We start from the raw sequence: 22,965 nt of genomic DNA on the forward strand, positions 1-22,965 counted from the left end.
GTAACCACGGCGCCGGTAGCACTACCGGCGCTATTGTTGCCTTTCCGTCACACTCATAATGAGGCCCATTATCTTGGCATGTTGAGGTAAGCCTGGCATATGACTAATGCAGTAAAACGTTCTCCAGTGGTTTCCGCCTGCACATGACATATCAATGACTCTTTTCCACCTTGCCGGTGTAATGTCATTTTTTTGCTATCTGTTTTATCAAGTTACCGAAACTGCAACCCAGAGACACCAGAAAGACAGGCACACCACATTCCTGGTGTCAGAAAATCCTATCCGTTAAGTAATGACTTAGCATGCGCACAGTCAGCAGGATAGGATTTTTTGACACATAGCAAAAAGTGACGTTACACCGGCCTTTTATCACGCTGGCATGGGGTGGACTGTGCCCAGGCCTGTGCCCTTTCAGGTGCTTACACGGCATGGGAGTAACGCTTCCCCAGCACGGCTTGTCTGCCAGAGGAAACCGTCTGATATGCGACATTCTCCGCACCAGCCGTCCTAGCATATCAGTTCCTTGTCTGATTCTTCCCCACCCCACTGTTGAGTTCCTTCCTGCCGGTGCGGCCGGCGGAGGGAGAGAGAGTCAGGGCCTGCATGGGGGCCGGGCTGAGGAACTGAACAAAAAGGTACAACACACGCTGCTTTCCGGCAGGGTCGGCGCTTTATTTAAATGTGCCTTACGTCACTGCGCTTGCGGGACATAAGGCGTACATAACATGCCTCCTTTTTTTCCAACAAAACACAATAACACGCAACACACGTAACTATGTCAACAAACAGATTAACTCTTCTGTGCACTCTAGTCCAGCACAGTGCCGCACTCCCCCCAATGTCACTTTACCACTCATAGTCTCTTAACTTCTCCGGAGCCCTTAGTGCTGTCCTTAAGGCATAACGCCCAGGCCTATGCCAAGGGGCCATCCGCAGGCCAGTTCCCCCTTCAGGCTCACCTTCATCATCTGGAGACGCCTCATCAGGTCCTTCGGGTAGTTCGTCGGACTCATACCTCGGGGCGCCTCTCGCTCGTTTTGATGGCTTGAACTGTCTGGCGGCGGCTCTGCTTCTGCCGGGGGCTGCCTGTCCCCATCAGTCCACATTTGTCGGGGCACCCTCTTGAACCACAACGCGTTCCAGGTGATCAACTGGTGCCTTCGTGCTGCTGTCACCATTGTCCCTTCTGTTCGGGTCACTATCCAGGGTACACTATCGTACCGTGTTTCGAGCTTGGTCTTTGTGGGGTTTCGCACCACCAACACATGGTCTCCGACCTGGTGTCCCGACTTCCTTGCATGCCTCCTGACGCTCATGTGTTCATTTGCTGCCACTCTCCTTCGTTGGGTACGATCGCTGTCATAGGTGTTTATTCCCGTGCTTGGGTGATGTGGAATTGACGAGTTTACCAATGTCCCGTACATGAGGTCTACCAGTGGTAGACCTGTGGAGCTGTGGGGCGTCACTCGATAGGTCCGTAGGAATCTGTACAGATCCACTCTCCAGGGGCTGGAATGGGCCCTGGATATTCGTAGCACCTTGTTAATGGTCCGAATGAACCTCTCCACATCGCCGTTTGCTTGTGGCCACCTCAGCGTGATGTAGTGATATTTTATGTGCAGATCATCCAGGTATTTCTTGAGCTCTGTGCCCTGGAATGGCGGTCCGTTGGCACTCTTGATGCGTCGTGGCAGGGCATGTGTGCCAAACATCTTCCCGAGTGCCGGTATCACCATTTCTGCTGCTGTCGAGGATACAATCTCCACCTCCAGGTATCTTGAGTGGTCATCGATGGCCACCGGTAGATATGTCCCTTCCTGGACCATGCAAAAATTGATGCTGATCACATCCCATCTTGACCACCCACGCTCTGCCGACTGTATAGGTTCAGGGTTTGGCGGTGCTCCTGTTATCTGGCAAGGGAGGCAGGCTGCAATGAGTTGCGCCACCTTGGTGTCAATGTGCGGGAACCACACTCGGTGTCGGATCCTGGCTTTTGTCCTGACCATTCCTTGATGGCCTTTGTGTGCCAGCACCACGATTCTGTCCTGCAGACTGCTGCGGATCACGATGCGGGCTCCTCTCAGGATCAACCCTTCGCTGGTGATTGACAGATCCTGTCGTACTGGGAACATACCAGTGAGGAAGACTCTGGCCGCTGGTGTGCGGTTGTGCACATTGCAGAGGAAAGATTTCCACTTGCCCGATATGATGGTGTTCTTGATCAGGTCGCAACAGGGGTCAGTGTGGGTGGCTTCCACAATGTCATTGATGCTGACTGCCTTGGGCTTCATAGTGTGGATGATCTGGCATATGTGCTATTCTGTCTCCTCTGCCTCACTTACTTCTCCTAGGGTGGCAGCCCTCGGGTGCCTGGATAGGAAGTCTGCCAGGTTGTCCATGCCCGCTTTGTAGGCCAGCTCAAATTCATATTGCTGCAGGTGAAGTAACCCCTTCCCATTTCTGGCTGGGGGGGGTGTGACGATGACCCCGTGAAAATCGGGATGAGGGGCTTGTGATCTGTGTAAGCCCTGAATTTCCATCCGTAGAGGTAGATGTGGAAGTGGCGGCAATCCCACAACACTGCTATGGCCTCCTTCTCGATGTGCGAGTACCGTTGTTCCATCGGTGTGAGAGCGCGGGATGCGTAGGCGATGGGCTTCGTTTCCCCTGTTCGAGATACTTGAACGAGGATGGCCCCGAGGCCGACAGGGCTGGCATCGACATACAGTTCTGTTGTTAGTGTTGGGTCATAGTATGCCATTGTTGTCTCGGCTGAGAGAGATGTTTTGATCCGCTCAAACGCCTCCTGGCAGTCGAGGCTTCAGTCCCATTTGGTGTTCAATCTGGAGAGTTCCCTGAGTTTCTCAGACATCGTTGCCAGGTTGGGGATGAACTTCCCGCAGTATGTCGCCATTCCAAAAAAGCTGCGTATCTCTGTGGATGTTGTCGAGGGGGAGGCCTCCTTTATGTACGCAACTTTTTGTGGGTCAGCCGACACTCCAGTGCTGTTGTACACGTACCCGAAGAATTGTTTTATTACTCTTTCAGGAACTCACACTTTTCCCAGTGGATGGTCAAACTTTAGGACTCTAACCTGCTGAGCACCATCTCGAGGTGATGCATGTGTTCCTGCCGCACGCTGGCATGGATGAGGATGTCATCACTGACATTCAGAACTCCTGTGATGCCCTGTATTACCTCCTGAATGGCCTGCTGGAAAACCTCTGCCGCTGAGGAGATGCCGAAACTCAGGTCTCTTGTATTGGCGTAGGCCCAGGTGCGCGGAGAAGGTAGTGATGTATCTTGAGTCGCCATGTAGTTTTAACTGATGGTACCCAGCTTTTAAGTCAATCTTCGAAAACACTTTCGACCCTGTAAGGTCCGTAATGATTTCATCCAGCTTGGGGGTGATGTGCCGTTCTCTTTTGATTGCCGCATTTGGTAGGCGCATGTCAATGCAGATTCTTACTTTCCCCGGCTGCTTTGGCTTCTTTGTCACCACCATGGGTGACACCCAAGGCGTCGGACCTGTGACCTCTTCGATAATTCTGGCCTTATCGGGTTCTCGCAGTTCCTTTTCAACCAGGTCCCTCATATGGAATGGGGTCCTTCTGTGGGATACTGCCCGGGGCTGTACTGTCTGGTCGATGAGGAGCTTTATGAGTTTTCCTTTTAAGCATCCGATGCCCTTGAGGATGCCTGGGTACTTCCCCAGGAGGCTGGAGATGTCAGTTGTGTCCGTGGCGACGCAGATGAAACAGATTAATCCCAAGTCTTCCGCTGCATCCCCACTGAGCAGGCATTCGATTCTTGCATTAACAACGTATTTCTTTCACTGAAGGGCTCAATCACCCCTGCTTAGTGTTGTTCTGGTAGTGGGGTCTTGCATCCATAGGCAAATAATAGTGTGTCGGTTGGCTTGAGGCCAGGACGGGGACGCAGCGTTCGGAACATTGTTGCCGACATTACGTTTACTGATGCTCCAGTGTGGATCGTCTTTTGTGTTTCCTGGCCCTGTATGCACACTAAGCATTTGCGTCGTCTCTGTCTCTTTGTCGAATCCACGCCTCTGTGTTCAAGTGCCGAGACCAAGTAGACTTTCCTTCTTCTCGTCTGTCCACTTCCCACATCCTTTGCTGGGTCACCATCGTCATCACTGGATTCGTCGGTTGACAAGCTAGCGGTTTCTACGCGGCGGGTGTTAGCTTGCTTCTTCTTCTTGGGGAGGCCTTTGTCTTGTTGCGGTTGGGGGCGTTGTGATTGCCCTGATGATCTGCAGACACGCGCGTCGTGGTCCTTCTGGCCACATGCTCTGCACTTGGTTCCTTGTGCTGGGCAGTTTCTTCTTCCAAGTCTTGTGTGGTAGGCATTGAGTGTTTACTCCTCCATCTGAATCGTGGTGCAGAAGATGAAGGTTTCATAGTCCAGGTTCAGCTGTGGCATGAAATGTGCTGTATTTGGCCAGTTTGTAGATGTCTGCACCATTGCCGATGACCAGCGTGTTGAAGATGTACAGGACGTTGTCACCCACGTTGTGCAGAAGGTGTGACTTCATCTTCATGGGCATTGTGATGTCCTTGCAGTCCATCACCATCTCAAACTTCTGGATCCACAGCATCCAGCGGGGGCCCACTGACGATGGGTCGTGTAGGGGTCGAAACGGCCCCAGCGCAGCTGTGGTCCCACCATGAGGTCGAGGGAATGGTACCGTAGGCATCAACGATGCTGCAATTCTTGACGGTGTAACAGGCCCGGGTGTGGAAAGGCAAGTCGCCATGATGTTCCGTTGCTGGAGTTACCACGGTCGATGTGTGTGGCCGATGGGTCTCTCCTCACCTTCGTCACCTTTGTGTTGATGAGGCACTGATGCACCAAGCAGCTCCTCTTCGTTGTAGCAGGTGGTGTAGTGGTACTTCTTGTGTCACCTGGCTTGAATGTTGAGGAGCAGGTGAGCCAAATATTTTCTCAGCTACCTCCACTGTTTTCGTTTCCTGTGCTCTGTGGATGTTGGAGCATTGTAGGAGAAGAGAATGATGATTTTTTTGTGGGTGGGGGATGGGTTCCCCACCGTGTCTCCAAAAATTCACCCTTGCCGAGGGCTTGTGGGCAGAGTTATGGCTTCTGAAGCTGATGTTTACTTCATCAGTCCCTCGTCGCCAGTGCTGAGTCCCTCCCTGCCAGTGCGGCCGGTGGAGGGAGAGAGAGTCAGGGCCTGCATGGGGGCCGGGCTGAGGAGCTGAACAAAAAGGTACAACACGCGTTGTGTAGCTCGTACCCGGAACTGCCCTGCCTTCCTGCAGGGCGGGCACTTTATTTAGATGCACCTTACGTCACCGCGCTTGCGGGACGTAAGGCGTACATAACACCCATCTGCCAAGCGGAGTTCCATGTATAGCGGAATTCTCCAGGGCCTAGCCTATCTCTACTGTTTTTGTTGTAAGGATGAGCCAATTGGCTGCTTCCAAAGCTTCAGGAAGAGCTAAGCAGTGTTGCCAGGTCTGCTTATTAGAAGCGACGTTGGGCTTCTTTTTGCCCAAAGTCGCTTATCATTTTTGCTGGTCGCTTGTTGCGTTTTTTGTCCGCTTATTACTCCTATTAACCGCTTATTGTTGTGCTTGTTCAGTCCACTAGCCATCAGCTTTCTTCATTCCAATCCCTGCTGCGGCGCAGCGACCCCTGCTGCTAAATTTCATTAGCAACAAGGGTCACTGCCAGTGCTGCAGAGGTGAGGTGAAGAAGCACTACAATAAGCCACGCGGAAGTTAACTCTTATTTAAATCATGGTCTACGAGTTAACATCCCTGTGGCTTACTGTGGCGTCTTCACTTTTCCACATAGTTTCCATTGCATTTCTATCGCATTCGTGCATCTGCGTGGGCCATCTTGGTCCTATGCTGTTAACGTTTGACTTTTTGGAAGTATAGACATGAGGAGTGGACCGAGAGCGGTGCTGTCTTTTTTGTGTTCAAATATCTGCACTGATCTTTTTAAATGGGTACAAATAAACATTTAACAAATAGAAGGATGAACCAAATTGGCATTTGGCGTTGGGGAAAAAGCTGGGTTGATAATGTATTGTTCAAATTTGAACTAAACTAAAAAAATAATGCCTCTAGAAATGTTTGCTTGCTCATGTTATATAGGTTCACATTTTAGTTTATGAACATATACCTTTGTCTTATTGAAACAAACTCCACAAAACATGATACAGAATCAGGAATTTGTCTTGGAAAGCCAACATGCCCCATTTCATTCAGCAATAAACTGTTTCTCAAAAGTTAATAAAATATATTTGAATACAAAATAAAATAAATACAGAATGGAATGCGTCATGTTGACGTGCTTGTGTTTGACAAGTGCTAGCCAGCCTTCTTTCAAATTCGATGGAGGAGGTTGATATTGAGAGGTGTTTTTTGGCAAATGCTGGGCACAACACGAGTTGAAGATCGTTGTGTGGCAAGCACACACAATAAAGACTTATAAGTCACACACAAGAAATGAAAATAGACACTAAGGGCCTGATCACGAGTTGGGCGGTAACGCCGGCGCTATTAGCGACGGCGTTAATAGCCCTACTGCCAAACCCCCTGGCGCTATTAGAGCCGGATCACGGGTTTGGCGGAACGGGTATTGCCCATTCCCCATTGGGCCCATTCAGGAATTCCTCATTCCCCATTGGGCCCAATGGGAAAAATGTGCGCTATTACCGCCGGTGGATTTGCGCCAAAAAATAGTCAAATTTGCCGTGGATTTTCCACCCAGCTTAGAGCTTAGAGCTGGGAGGAAATCCGCCAAAGCCATGATCTTGCGGACCCTTAAATGCAGCGGTAATAGCGCTACCGCCGCATTTAAGGGTTACCACCAGACCCATGATGAGGCCCTAAATGTTAGAAAAATAAAATGCAATTTTTTCATAAATGCTTTTTATTCTAACATGTTATGTTTGTGTTCTCACTATGTATATTTAAATTATTGTTATCTTTCTTACTTTTGAGACCTAACCACAGTGTTTTAGAGGTGCGCTTGTTTTTTCCACTTGTTTGGTTGAGAGTCAGCTTGTTTTGAAGTGGCATTCAGCTTATTTTTTCCTTCTGACCTGGCAACACTGGAGCTAAGTTCACTGGGGATATGTAGATAATCGCAGGCCAAAGTCCTAGTGCTCTTGCAGAGCGTGCCCAGCACTGAAGCAAAGACTGTCGTCCATTCACCCGAAGGAAACAGGCGCACAGTCATCGTCTGTGTGACGGGTCAGAGAGTGACGAGTCTGGGTGATTGTATGTGAAGGCTCGGGTTTGAGGCCAACCACGCTGAGTGCCCCGGGCTGACTGGCAGTCCAGCTGACGGATTTGAGGGCTGCTTCCCGTAAACCTGACAAACCATAGTAAGGTATGACACCCATGTATACTGTGTATATATATTTGTGTGCATACCTTACGGTTTGCATACTTTTCAAGTCGTCTTTTTAAAACATTTCTATGTTTATAAAAGATGGCTTGAAAAGTACACAATTCAATCCATATTTTATAAAGCTTTACCAACGGACAAAGCCTGAGGCATGTCCATCAGCTTTATAAAAGATGGCTTGAATTGTGCACTTTTCAAGCCATCTTTTATAAACCTCAAATATATTGAGGTGTCCCTACGTTCGGCAAGGGTTAAAGATGCCTCATCGACCTGGGGAAGGAGTGGGGAAACAAAGGGACAGTAACTGCCTCTGGTGACCCCTAGCATGAGGAATCACCAAAGGAAGCTACAGTGAATGACAGAAGTACCAGCCAGGCATCGCGGGTAATGTGTCCCGCCAATGTTGTGGTGGGACTGGGGGGCCCGGCAGGTCCCCAGGTCAGCCCCACTTTTTGGAGACTGCCCGGGCCCGGCCCTCTTAAAGAACTGTCAAGGCCCATAGTCCCCCATTTCTGCCAAGCCAATCCTTGGAGCCCATCCAGCTCTAGAGATAAAAGCTTGGTATTGAGGCACCTTCTGAATGAACCGTCTATTCCTGGATCACAAACGCTCCTGTGCCATTTGCCTATCCAGTGCTGGAGTTGAAAGCTGCCTGGTCCCTCTGTCAGTTCCAAGCCTTCTAGTTCTAGAGCTACTATGCCTTTCACCTCTTTTACACTCACCTAAACCCATCAGATCTCAGGCACTGTTCATAAAGTCGTAAGTCGGTTGAATTGCTGCATACCCTGCTTGTATCCGAGTATTCAAATGGCAGGGGTACCGCAGCTCAGAATTTTGCTGCATTCGCACAGTAGTTTGTTTGCCCAGGTGTTCAAGTAAATTGACAGCCTTTAATTGTGTACACTATAGAGTATGATGATTGTTGTATTACGTTTCTGTGTCTGTAGAGAACGGTAGTTGTTCAGTGGCACCTCAATATTGTTCTCGGTCACACGTGGGTTTTGAGTGTTTCGTGTAAATCAGCTGGATGATAAAGGGGTTTAATAGTAGGTGTGTTGGAGGATAAGGGTCTTAACACGCCAAATGCAAGTTTCAAGTCTTTGTCATGTGTAAGCACAGTACTTTAAGTGGCGTGCAAATTGAGGAGAGGGGTTCTTATGGGGAAGTGGCCTAAATGGGGCATGGCCTAATGGGTAGCCTCCTACCTTTCCTTTTTCTCCTTAATTGTGGCGCCGACCCCCACAGGAATCCACTTGCAGTGATCAGAACCCTCTCACCTGGGGTGTGTGGGGTTGATGATCCCTGCCATCTCTTAGTTAAAGGGAAGCCTGACTGGAGCTGGTGCCACAAGTAAGGTATAAAAGGCTAGGCAGCTAGAAGCCAATGCCATTTGCTAAAGCCTGAAGTTCTCACTTTTGTGCGAGTGCTTCAGGCTTAGAAAAACGGCCTTGGCTTGTAGTGGCCTGATTGGCTGTGCATACCAAGTGACTTTTGGGAGTCCCTGCAGAGTCGCCTCTCAGAAACACTTTCCGGAGACTGCCGGTGCTCTGCCCCAACTAGCCACGACCCACTTAAAGCCCTTTGTGTAAGGTTTTATAATGTAATGAAATAGTAGCACCTGATTTCCTACTAGCGTGGAGAATCAGTCCAGCTTAAAGCCAAATGATTATAGTTCTATTTCTCTTCCTTTCTTCCTGCGTTACAGTCTAGGGTCAATATTCACCATGTGGCTGTGCCTGGCAGGCCTCCTGGGCCTGTACTACCTTTTCCGCTGGTACCGTGAGAGGCAATCCATCCCAAACCTCCCGGATAAATATGTGCTCATCACCGGCTGCGACACTGGCTTTGGGCATCTGCTGGCAAAGCAGCTAGACCGGCGTGGGCTGTGCGTGCTCGCGGCGTGCCTGACTCAGAAAGGGGCGGAGCAGCTGAAGGAGGCGGCTTCCCAGAGGCTCCAGACAGTCATCCTAGATGTCACCAGCAGCAAGAGCGTGGCCGATGCTGCAGAGTGGGTGAAGCAACAAGTGGGAGACAGAGGTAAGGGTGCAATAGTACTCATTTGCTACACCTTAGTAAATATACAAACCATCATCATCCATTCAGCTTTTCTGGACATCAGTCTTCAGCATAATAATACGATAGAAAAAATCACAGCCATTCAGATTAAAACAATAACATATACAATTCATCATCAAATTGCTAAAGATAGCGTAAACAATCACAACCAGTCAAATTAGAACAGTAACATATACAGTTCATCATCGAATTACTTAAGGTCAGAACCTTTAAAAATCAATATTAAAATCAAGATAAAATGGATCTGTTGCGAACCAGCCATGCTCTTTGTATGAACGTGCTGGTAAAATAAGAACCATTTAGGTCCATCGTTGATCTTCAAAGGACCAGAGCCCCATCTCTAGAACGCACATCAAAATGCTTGAATAGCGGGATTGAATACTTGGCCCTTTAGTCTCTATAGGTCGAACAAAACAGTAAAAGGTGCTAGACCGTCTCTTCTTCTGAACCAAATATACAAACAAAAAGGCATCACGGTTGTACATTATATATAGCAAGCTGCTAGTTGAGCAACAACGTCCCTTAAAGAACTCAATGTTACAATCCCCTCGGCTGGCCCTAGGATTTTCGGGGGCCCAGGTGGAAAGGAAGTGTGCCAGACCCCTATTTTTCGCAGATAGTAGTATCACAGACAGTGGCATCACAGGACGTGACATCACAGGAAGAGGCACAAAATCAATAAGATCACCTGAAAAGCTTTAACTGAACACAAACAATTCCATGCCAGGTCCAGAACACAATTCACACATCAGAACATTATCTTTTGTGACTTTTTTCAGATGAAAGCGACAATTATGTTATTGCAGTGCAAGGGCACAATGACATCTTTCGTTAAAAAGAAGGGCATGACATGCCAAAAGGGAGCCAGAGCCAAAGGGCAGGTGACACAGTTATCGCAGAAGTAGTTCTGCATGGCCTCCTCTACTATCTGCCTGGTGTGTGGGCAGAGCCTGGTGTAGTTCATGAACAGTGAACAATTATCTGGTAGGGCTTGGCAGAGGGAGACTTGCCCTGATCCAGAAGGCTGCGGCGCCCCATTGGCAGCAGAATGAAGAAGAATCTCCAGCCTCAGGAGCTCACCTCAAACTCTGTGGAGGACATCATTTGGGTGGACTGGACTCCAGAGAGGGGAGGATTAATGAGCAAATGCAGGGTGTGCCAGATCACGCCCAGGGCCACTATGCTGTGGGGAGCTCTTGGTCACCATTAATTGTATCCTCGTGCGCTGGTGATCAGAAGAGCCCGAAGAAACTCACTCTATGATTGGTACTGCAAAACTGTTAGGCGGTGAGTATCAGTCCGTGAGTATCAGTCAGTAAGTTCCAGTCAGTCAGTCCGTGAGCCTCAGTCAGTGAGTATCAGTATTAATCAATGAGTATCAGAGTACCAATAGCTCAGCATCTGTCAGTATAAGTCAGTCACAATCAATACCAGCCAATCAGTATCAGTCACTGAGCAACTACCAGTTCAGTCAGTATCATTGAGTCTGTCAATATCAATTCGTCAGTCAGTATCAGTGAGTCATTATCAGTCATTTTCAGTCAGTACACATCAGGACCATTTTGTTGGACCTGAACAACCCATTTCAGCCAACACTGCAGTGTCCTAAGATGGAAGCAACATTTACATATTTGCAAACAGGGTGGGGGGAGTAGTGGGGTGGGGGGTGCTGATATATTGGAAGCTTTCCATTTCATTGCCGATTCTTGGCTCTATGGCTTTGTTGGTTTTAATGAAGCTATAAGGCTGGGTGACAAACAAGGTATGTCTGCTTATTATCTGCAGAGTGTCTACATAACTTGTGTTCCATTTTTCGGTCTAATCCATACCAAATGTACTGTCATGAAGTGCCATTGATGGACCACTAATGTCAAAAAGCCAATTACGACTATTCTCTGGTTTAACATACTCTGGTAAAAAGCAGAAAAATAGAGACGTGGTGGTTTCACTCTGCCTGTAAGTGGTTCTAGTTCTCTCACTCTGCCATTGTGCTTTTTTTCGACACAAGGGCAGGTTCGTGTTTCTGCAATTCTGTGGAAAAAAACATTTGTTCAATATTGCATGCATTGGGTCTGACTCGGACCCTTGCCTCTGCAGGGAAGGGTCTGGTCAGGTAGGGGTGTACATTACTCACACATCAGATCCCTCTTCGTCCCCGACATTGGCTGTTCTTCCGATGAGCTCGTCGTGGTGCCTGGGTGAAAAAGCACACAAACAGTGATGAAAGTGTACATTACTCACCCCTCCGTATCTCTGTCGCCTTATGCTCCACCGCTGGTCCCCTTGAGAAGCTGTGGAACCTCCTCTGACAGGCTCTAGTCAACTTTTCTTCCTTCACCACCCCTGGGTGGTTCCTGGAAGAGAAAGCACACAGACAGGTAATGCCAGTGCACATGACTCACTCTTCCTAGTCACTGTCATCGTCCGGCCCGTCGATGATCTCGTAGTCCCTCAGGATGCTGTGGATCATCCGTCAGCAGGATTCGGTTGAAGTTTCCTTCTTCCCCACCCCCAAGCAATTCCTGGAAAAGAGGAGCACATCTTTAACGCAGCACAGGATTCTCCAGCAGGCCTGGCTATCTCACTGTGCATGGCTCTCCTGGGAACAAACCGTACAATACTGACTCAGAGTGATATTTGTTGTAGGGATCAAGCCCTGCAGCTCCATTGACAAGTCCCGCATCCGGTCCCTGGCATAGGTGCAGTTCCAGAAAAGGTAGTACCCCGTCTTGTCTGCTGTGCATCCCTTAGGCCAGTTCCGGAAGCGGTTCAGTCCTCTGGCGTGCATGAAGACTCGCAACGGCATACTCCCCTGGAAAGCCATCCAGGCGATGTCTTTGTGCTTGTTCGTCAGCCTCTCCGATGCAATATTCTCCCACACATGCTCTGTGGTCGCTGAGGGCAGGGTGGTGATCTGCTCGCAGACGTCCCTATCACGGATGCTTGCGTGAATGGCCCCCATCTTCCACTGGTTCGGCACTGCCACCTCCATGCTAAAAGTTCCTCACAAATTGCGTCCACCCAATACCCCTTAAATCCTATGTAGTTAGGTGCCCCAATTTGCCCAATGGTCTCCAATCTCCTCTCCATTAACATATGTGTAGCTCTGTTCAAAAACATCTTGAAATTTAGGGGGCGGGGATTGTGCCTGTACCTTTCCTGTGCCTGCAGACACTTCATACACCTTGCCTGTACTCACAATCCTCTCCTAATCTGATTTATACAGTTTGGAACGTTGATATGATATGATAGGTTATTTATAAGGCGCTTGATACCCAGAGGTTTCTAAGCGCGGACTGGGGATAATTCCTCCAAAATTGCAATGCATCCCCACTTCTGTCGCATCATGTGAACCTGATCAACCCCCTTAATAACATGACATGTTATGCTAAATTAGCATCAGTGTATCTTAGTTTTAACCACCCCCAGAGGACTCAAAGTAATAACGCAATGCCACACCAATAAGATAATGCCGTCCAACCAGAAATGTAATCCTGTCTGTCCCCCAAAGCAAACCTATCATCTTCTGCTCTGTTCTTCTTGCAGCAAAGAAAAACTCCTTTAAGTGTTGTGGGGTTCATTGGTAACATATGGTCATACTGTTTTAGTCTACTGAGTGAGGAACTTCTTGAGTGGGGATCTCATAAGGTGTACTCTCGCGACCCGTATGTTAGTGCTATTAAAGTTGGCAATGGTTTTCTTATTTTATTATTTTATTCTTGTGTCGCAAGGATGTGGGTCAACACGGAGACATAGAGTCCCTCAGCTCCGTTTGTAAAGTAAGCAGTAGTTTGTTTGTGCCTACACCTCTTTGCGCCAAATTTCTGATGTAAATGAATAAAAGTACGTAGTCAAGTTTCTTCAAGTATATTTTCTTAATTTATTTGATATATGTTCTGCCCATATGGATGACACGTGTTTCGGCGTTCCATTGGCGCCTTTTTCAAATCCGGGCTGAATGCAAGCGTAACATGTAATAAAACAAAACACAAAATATAACATATGAAATAGCATTTTAGCATATTTTATAACACATTTAGTAGTTAGAATAGTGACTTAGGCTGTGTAGTATATCCTTTTAGCATTCTCAAATTGCATGAACACCTAAAAGTGCAGCACCTCTTAGTTACCTCAAATGGTTAAAAATAAATCCATTACAGTGACTATGTTAGTTTTTTAAAATTAAATTTGTGCAATCCGAAAAAGAAGTAAGTATGGGATGGCATGGACCTAACAATTTTTGGCTGTCAGAAAAGCATGTGAATTTGTTTTCTTACCCTTATTGAATGTAATGCGAATCTCCCTTTCCTTATTTCCGGGAATTAGTTTTTAGTTGAAGTGTATCACGGTAGTTCCAGGGTTAAATCCCACCTAGAACAAATTTGGTTGTTCTGTTATGCTAACATTAGCCTTTTAACCTTCTATCGGATTGATTCTTTATGCATGATTCCCTAGCATATATTTAGACACATTTTAAACTCTAGTAAGCATGACTAGTAACATCTTTCTCATTGCATTTGTGTAAAAAGTGCTATAAACACAAATGGGGAGCAAATCGGTTACCAGTCATTGTAACTGAAAAAGTAATTCCTAGTGACCGCTAGAGTAACAGAATGCATGAGACCAAGGATATGTAATGCGATTGGAGGATTGTAAATATGAATAGCACTTTTTACACAAATGCAATGAGAAAGATGTTACTAGTCATGCTTACTAGAGTTTAAAATGTGTCTAAATATATGCTAGGGAATCATGCAACAATTGCACACCTTTTCTGTGTTACACGTGGTAACCCTTTGCTATTTAGACCATCGCACCCCTGTTGCAGGCTGCGTACAAAAACAAAATTGCCTTACAGCACTGACTACTGAATCAATACAAACGTGCTGCGCACTTTGTGGGTATGTGCATTGTAAACTTACAATCACTACATACACCCTCCCCAGACTGGACTACTCTGCCAGTAATGAAGATGGCAACTGGGAATGCTCGTTCCTTGTGCCCAAAACGTGGTAAATCCAAATGAAATTAAGTCACTAATATAAGAAGCCTACAACATTGCAATACTCCTTTAAAACATCATACCCGCTGGGTTGTGCACCTTCCTGCTGCCCTCTTCTGTAACATAAATTATCCTTTCCATATTGGCCATACTCCTGCAATATACCCTAGCATGGCGCGTGAAAAAAACGTCCCCGATGAGTCCTTAACAGCTGTGGCTGTGTAACGGCCTGGACCAGCCCTTTCTAAGGGGGTCAAAATCAGGGGGTTCAAACTACCTATTCGCTCACCATATAACAGTGAATGGTTGCCCGGCACCGGGATTTCGCACCTGTGTCTCACTGCGTTGTCCTGCTTGCAAGCCATGACGGTCTCGACTGCACCCGAGGTACCCCTTTACCCCCAAGAGGATCCAAACCCACCTCATTAGCCCTCCGGTTCTAAACCAAAGTGCCAGTAATCCCCTAAATGCCAGAATGTACAACGTTGCTTAAATACAATGTGACCCGGTGACCGCCAAAGGTGCATGCAAGCAATGTACACCAACTAATGACAGAAACCTACTCTGCCTTGCGGCCCTAACATACTGTCCGTGCCTAACACACACTAATATGCCAAAAACCTGAAAACAGGCACTGAGGCGCAGTGATCCTCCCATGCCTCAAACGAAGTAAATTGTTGCGGCGCCCAGGCTGCAATGATCAAAATATCTTGTTATTCCCCGGCGACATGCAATCCCCTTTAGTATGCATAAGCAAAGCTAGCTTAATGTCACAATTCATATGACGTCCCAACTCGATTGCACGTGAAATCTGCAATTATCAAAACAGACAAGAACAAGCACATACTATTGCTCCAATTTAAGAGAGATCAGTGCCCCGGTGGCATCGTCCTTTAACTGTAAAAAAGCATTTGTTCAAGTGTCGCTTTGGGGCACTTCACCTGTGTATGATATGATATGGCATTTGTAACGCGCCTATATACAGGTGTTTCAAGACGCGACGAGGCAAAAGAGGGGGAACAAAGGGAGGACGGACAAACGATCCTACTAGGCCAGGTGTCATTCAGATCGTGCAAGTGCGTGGGAAGGGGGCAGGGACAGTGGAGTACAATGGTATAAGATAATAAGTAAGTAATGGCCAGCAAGTGGCAAGAGCACAGGGGTAAGTGCGGACAGCAGGTGTCAAGGGCAGGTAAGGGGACTGTAGGGATACAGAAACAGTCCCCAAGTGCGGGTGTTGCCTGGTGGGCAGTGCAGGTGTGAGACGCTGACGGGGGAGGACAAGGGCCCGAGATCGGGGGGTGTTCCAGGAAGCCAGTGCAGTTCTGGTTACAGCCAGGAGGTCAGCAGAGGAGAGGGGGAGAAAAAGCAGAAGCGAAGAGAAAGGTTTTGAGGTGCTTCCGGAACCGGAGATGGTTCTCCTCAAGTTTGAGGGAGGCAGGGAGGCTGTTCCAGAGGGCGGCACTGGCCGAAGAAAGGATCTACCACCAACTCGTTGTTTGGAGAAGCGACTGACCCTGGGGGACTTGGAGGCGGAGGAGCAAAGGGCTTGAGAAGGAAGGTATTTAGGAAGAGAGAGTTGAAGGTATAGAGGCCCCAGGCCCCAGAAGGCCTTGTGGGTGATGCAGAGGGTTTTGAACTTGATCCTTGCAGCCACTGGGAGCCAGTGCAGAGATTTCAGTCCTGGAGAGATACGATCCCTGGCCTTGAGGCCAAGGACAAGTCTCGCAGTCCTGTTCTGAATAAGTTGCAGAGGGGGGAGAGTAGAAGCAGGCAGATTTAGAAAAAGGCTGTTGCAATAGTCCAGCCTAGAGAGAACCAGAGCTCTCGAGACAATGAGCGTCTGGGGGAAGGAGAGGAAAGGAAGAATACCTCTGAGGAGGTGCAGCTGGTAGTGTGACTTCTTAGAGACATCAGAGATGTGAGGAGAGGAGGAGAGCGTGGAGTCGAAGATGACCCTGAGGTTTTTAGCCTTGCAGGTGGGAACAGGGAGAGGGCCAAGAGAGGCCAGCCAGAGAGCTGCAGGAAAGGAGGGAGCAGGTGTGCTGATGAGGAGGATCTCAGTCTTACTGGCATTAAGGCAGAGGTCATTGGCGGCACACTACTCCTGGATAGCAGACAGACAGTCAGAGATGAGGGAAGTAAAGGAGGAGGCCGAGGGTAGCCTGAAGATGAGCTGGGTGTCATCCGCATAGCATTGGAAGGTGGGGCAGAGAGCAGCGCGATGCAGTGGGCAAGGAGTGCCAGGTATTAGTTGAACAGCCAGGGGGAGAGGTTAGACCCCTGGAGACACCATAGGTAGAGAGAAAGATAGTGGAGAGGAAGGACCCAAGTTGGACCTGAGGGGTTGTTCGGAGAGGAAAGAAGTCAGCCACGCCAGAGCCTGACCAGTGATACCCAGGTTATCACTGAGACGTTTGAGCAGGATGGCATGGTTGACAGTGTCAAAGGCAGAAGAGAGATCAAGCAGGATGAGGACGGACGGGTGTTAGACTCAAGGTTGGAGAGCAGGTCTTTACGGATGTTCAGGAGAGCAGTTTCCATGCTTCTGGCAGCTCTGAAGCCAGACTGATGGTCATGAAGACAACCAACAGATTCAGTGTGGAGATTAAGCTGGGAGATGGCCAGTTTCTCAAGGAGCTTGCCCCGGAAGGGAGTCATGGAGATTGGGCGAAAGTTAACCGGGCAGGAGGGGTCGGCAGAGGGTTTCTTAAGAAGGGGGTTCACAAGGGAGTGCTTCAGGGGGATGGGAAGACTCCAGTGGTGAAGGAGTAATTGCAGAAATCAGCCAGGGCAGGACTCAGGGAGTCAGTGTGGTCCTTGATAGTTTTGGAGGAACAGGGGTGAACCTGTTTTTACGAGCCTTTCATAGATCGGACTTGTCTAGAAACCTCGTCTGCGGAGAACAGGGGAAAGGCAGAGAAGGAGGGAGGAGAGGTGGCTATAGACAGGTCAGAGGAAGAGCAAGGAGTTGATAGGAGGATAGAGAGATAGGATGTACTGAGTTTTAGAGATGAAGTGAGAAGCCAGTGCCATACAGAGGGACTGGGAGGGGACAGGAAAGGTAGACTGCGGCAGGATTGGCCAGTTCCTTGCAGATTTTAAAGAGTTCAGCCGAGTTGTTAGATGCCGCAGAGACCCGGGCTTGGATAGGAGCTCTCTTCTTGGTTAGGACAGAGAGCCGGTATTGCCTTTGCAGCAGGCGGCAGGCTAGTTTGTCAGAGGATGTACATGAAGTACGCCATTTCCTCTCGGCCACCCTACACTTGCATTTTAGAGTGCCGAGGTCTGAGTCGTACCATGAGTTGCACTTGGCTTTGGGCTTCAGGCGGATTCTCATGACAGGGGCAAGGATATCCAGAGTATCAGAGACAGTAGAGTGGAGCATGGAGAGGGCTGTGTTAGGATGAGAGTAAGCCAAAGGGGGAGGGAGTGTGAGAAGGTGGCGGCGAATGCCTCAGCTGACACACGCTTTATGGGTCGGATGACCAATAATGCCCTTAGAAAGAAACCTTACTCCGATCACTTGCCCCTTGACCGCCAATGCAACCTTCACCTGGCTATTGTGCTATGAGACCCCCAACCGGCCCATAGAGTCAGGATTTGCCCAGAAGCAGTTTAAGATGAGATAGCAGCACCCGTGAGATGGATGGGGGTGCAGATTTAATACTCCAACACCAAATCAATAATGACAACTCAATGGTTTGGCAAAAAAGTACAAAAACGGGGAGTCTCATGAACATCAGCGGAGGCGTGATCTTCTCTCTCGCTTCACAACTCCAACGAACCTCATAAAAATCATAAAATTTATACTAAAAACTCCTCATCATTGAGTGTAACGCTTAAAAGTTGTCATACAATTCTATTGGTTCAGGAAAGGTAACTTTACTATAGGTACTATGTCTGTATATGGTAACGGAGTAAGGGGATTGGGTAAACACTGTCAGGTGGGCATCTAAGCCCTACCTTCGAATTAGGTACGGTGGACGTCACTAAAAGTATGACGTCTCATTGGTTCTACTAACTATAGGACCCTAGATTACTTGGTCCATTGTGATTGGGTGGGCAACATCTCACCCGTACTTTTCCACTTCGCTTTAGCAGCATGCCGAATAATGAGGCCGGGTGCGGGTGTACCCCAGCTTCCTTTCAATTTATGTAACAGCCATTCATCACCTTAGTGGCTGTGTGTCAATTTCTGCCTTATAGTTGGCCTGGAGTCTGCCTGTTGGTCTGAGAAAGTTTGAGGGTGGTTACGATAATGCTCCATGCGTAGGTGTGAAAGGCTTACTTCTGCTCGCTCAGCTGGTCACATGGTTCAGACACTGTGATTTTGCCTATTCTTATTTTTGGTTCACCCATTTTTGGTTCACCCACCACCTGTCTTCGGCTTCTTATCTTGACCCTTCAAAGCAGTATATTCTGGTCTTTCCTTCAATGAGTTGTAGCCACTGTTTATCCATCTTGACAGATACGCCCTTGATTCTCCATTCAAAGTTTTCCTCTGCTGAGTTTCGTTTCTGCCGCTCGATCCTTGGTTTTGCTACATATGAAACTCTTCTCGTGTGGCCTTTAGTGACCTTTTGGTTGATTCTGCTTCTTGTGCAAAGTGGAAATATACTTATAAAGTGCTCCTTTTGAGGTAGATATGTATATGTGGCGCTTGCCGCATCTAATTTCCTACTAAGCATAGCAAGCCGCATGATTTTCTTAGCATTCTTGCGGTTCCAAGCATATGTACATGTGTAAACTGGTTGCATATCTTCATCGCTTTTATGGCATAAGCTTTATATACTTGACATCGCCTTTTTAACTTCAACTCAGGATGTTGCTTATACATGGTGGTTCATCTCTTTTTGTCATTCACAGGTCATCGTTTTCTTAATCTACGAGTCAGTCAGAGTACTTGTGATGTCACCATTCATCCTCTTTTAGGACTTTTGTGGCTTCTTCAGGCATCACATTCTAACAATCGTAATTCTGTCTCACTGGTCGATACGGTTTCCTCAATGGGTACCTTACTGTCCAAGGTTTCATCGGTACTGGTACTTCAATAGGCATTGTTGTTCTGATAGGCACTGGGAAGAGCCCCACTGTGGCTATCTGCTGGTTTATTTGCTCATCATACATCACATATCTCGGCGTGAACGTTCCTGGTACTTCAAAATGGACGGTTGGAGTGCGGGCTACAATTGGGACCTCCTCTACAATCACCCCTCTGAGTGATTCATCCACCACTTTCCCCTGTTTCTTCATTTCTTTCAGTTTCTCTTTTGCTTCATTGGTTGAGTCCATTATTTCTTCATCTTCATAGTCTATACATTATGGTCTGAAGAAATGTATCTTCGGGGTCCAAATCTTTATGACTCCTTTTAGGCTTCCTGCTGTTTTCACGTGTACTTCTTTGTTCCATGTCATTAGTTGACACTGTCCATTCGGGCTGCATTAAACCCATTTTCCCACATAATTTCTGTGCTTCTTGGGATATCGGAATTTTGTTCCTTCTGGTGCGTGAATGCTGGCCTTCACAAAATCTCGTATTTCTTCGTCAGTGAGGTCCTTGGGCTTCCAACCTGGCTTGACATCAATCATGATCTTCATCCCTATAGCTTTTTTTGCAGTTTTCTGGCATTGAGAGATTATTATCTTGATGACACAGACTCCTAGCAATACCATCACTAACAGAGCTCCTAGGAACTTGAATGCATCTGCCATCCATTGCGGAACCCATGAAAATAGTGATCCCAACCAACTGTCGTCGTCCACTTCGTCATTCTCATCAATCATTTGGTTCTGTAGTTTTGTCAGCATACTTATGGCTTCTGTTAAGAGTTCCAGTTTCTTCATTGTGAGAAGGTGTGAATGTGCAACATGATTCTCTGATTTTTGCACAAACTCCTCCATCCATAGCTGTGATCATGTCAAGGACATATCTGTTCTGGAGACTCATCAATCGAATTGCCCTTAACTCTTCTTTTATGGCATTGAATCCTTTTATGGTTGTGTTGATAGTGTGCAGTAACTCCCATCTGGTTATCTGCAACCATTTAGTATTTGCTCCTACATGGAATCTTGGCATGAAAATTGTTGTGAACACAGATGAGGTAAGGCTGAAAAGTCTGTATTTATATGGGATTGCATTAAAGGCTTCTTCTGATTTGGCAGAAAAGCAATTCTATCTCTTCATTCGAGTTATTACTTCCACAGATCTCTTCTTTCTCAGGTGAGCATCTGCTTTCTGAAAACTGTCAATATTTAGATTGCTCTTCGGGATCACCAAAGCTGGAACTTGGACATTTGTAATGAAATAGTAGCACCTGATTTCCTACTAGCGTGGAGAATCAGTCCAGCTTAAAGCCAAATGATTATAGTTCTATTTCTCTTCCTTTCTTCCTGCGTTACAGTCTAGGGTCAATATTCACCTTGTGGCTGTACCTGGCAGGCCTCCTGGGCCTGTACTACCTTTTCCGCTGGTACCGTGAGAGGCAATCCATCCCAAACCTCCCGAATAAATATGTGCTCATCACCGGCTGCGACACTGGCTTTGGGCACCTGCTGGCAAAGCAGCTAGACCGGCGTGGGCTGTGCGTGCTCGCGGCGTGCCTGACTCAGAAAGGGGCGGAGCAGCTGAAGGAGGCGGCTTCCCAGAGGTTCCAGACAGTCATCCTAGATGTCACCAGCAGCAAGAGCGTGGCCGATGCTGCAGAGTGGGTGAAGCAACAAGTGGGAGACAGAGGTAAGGGTGCAATAGTACTCATTTGCTACACCTTAGTAAATATACAAACCATCATCATCCATTCAGCTTTTCTGGACATCAGTCTTCAGCATAATAATACAGAAGATACAAAAAATCACAGCCATTCAGATTAAAACAATAACATATACAATTCATCATCAAATTGCTAAAGATAGCGTAAACAATCACAACCAGTCAAATTAGAACAGTAACATATACAGTTCATCATCGAATTACTTAAGGTCAGAACCTTTAAAAATCAATATTAAAATCAAGATAAAATTGATCTGTTGCGAACCAGCCATGCTCTTTGTATGAATGTGCTGGTAAAATAAGAACCATTTAGGTCCATCGTTGATCTTCAAAGGACCAGAGCCCCATCTCTAGAACGCACATCAAAATGCTTGAATAGCGGGATTGAATACTTGGCCCTTTAGTCTCTATAGGTCGAACAAAACAGTAAAAGGTGCTAGACCGTCTCTTCTTCTGAACCAAATATACAAACAAAAATGCATCACGGTTGTACATTATATATAGCAAGCTGCTAGTTGAGCAACAACGTCCCTTAAAGAACTCAATGTTACAATCCCCTCGGCTGGCCCTAGGATTTTCGGGGGCCCAGGTGGAAAGGAAGTGTGCCAGACCCCTATTTTTCGCAGATAGTAGTATCACAGACAGTGGCATCACAGGACGTGACATCACAGGAAGAGGCACAAAATCAATAAGATCACCTGAAAAGCTTTAACTGAACACAAACAATTCCATGCCAGGTCCAGAACACAATTCACACATCAGAACATTATCTTTTGTGACTTTTTTCAGATGAAAGCGACAATTATGTTATTGCAGTGCAAGGGCACAATGACATCTTTCGTTAAAAAGAAGGGCATGACATGCCAAAAGGGAGCCAGAGCCAAAGGGCAGGTGACACAGTTATCGCAGAAGTAGTTCTGCATGGCCTCCTCTACTATCTGCCTGGTGTGTGGGCAGAGCCTGGTGTAGTTCATGAACAGTGAACTATTATCTTGTAGGGCTTGGCAGAGGGAGACTTGCCCTGATCCAGAAGGCTGCGGTGCCCCATTGGCAGCAGAATGAAGAAGAATCTCCAGCCTCAGGAGCTCCCCTCAAACTCTGTGCAGGACATCATTTGGGTGGACTGGACTCCAAAGAGGGGAGGATTAATGAGTAAATGCAGGGTGTGCCAGATCACGCCCAGGGACACTATGCTGTGGGGAGCTCTTGGTCACCATTAATTGTATCCTCGTGCGCTGGTGATCAGAAGAGCCCGAAGAAACTCACTCTATGATTGGTACTGCAAAACTGTTAGGCGGTGAGTATCAGTCCGTGAGTATCAGTCAGTAAGTTCCAGTCAGTCAGTCCGTGAGCCTCAGTCAGTGAGTATCAGTATTAATCAATGAGTATCAGAGTACCAATAGCTCAGCATCTGTCAGTATAAGTCAGTCAGTCACAATCAATACCAGCCAATCAGTATCAGTCACTGAGCAACTACCAGTTCAGTCAGTATCATTGAGTCTGTCAATATCAATTCGTCAGTGAGTATCAGTGAGTCATTATCAGTCATTTTAGTCAGTACACATCAGGACCATTTTGTTGGACCTGAACAACCCATTTCAGCCAACACTGCAGTGTCCTAAGCTGGAAGCAACATTTACATATTTGCAAACAGGGTGGGGGGAGTGGTGAGGGGGTGCTGATATATTGGAAGCTTTCCATTTCAATGCCG

At 47.4% G+C, this 22,965-nt stretch overlaps 1 protein-coding gene across 1 annotated transcript in view; it reads left to right on the plus strand.

The window, feature by feature from the left end:
• The first annotated feature begins 7,196 nt into the window (after window positions 1-7,196).
• Window positions 7,197-22,965, plus strand: part of LOC138582305 (retinol dehydrogenase 16-like) — a 134,570-nt gene continuing 118,801 nt past the window's right edge. The window contains exons 1-2 of the mRNA XM_069653469.1: window positions 7,197-7,389; window positions 9,113-9,444. Coding sequence (XP_069509570.1) covers window positions 9,132-9,444 — 313 coding nt within the window. The 5' untranslated portion in view covers window positions 7,197-7,389; window positions 9,113-9,131. The remainder of the gene's footprint in view (window positions 7,390-9,112; window positions 9,445-22,965) is intronic.

Source organism: Ambystoma mexicanum, chromosome 3q (assembly GCF_040938575.1).
Source record: "Ambystoma mexicanum isolate Mex_15411 chromosome 3q, UKY_AmexF1_1, whole genome shotgun sequence".
Classification (NCBI taxonomy): Eukaryota; Metazoa; Chordata; class Amphibia; order Caudata; family Ambystomatidae; genus Ambystoma; species Ambystoma mexicanum.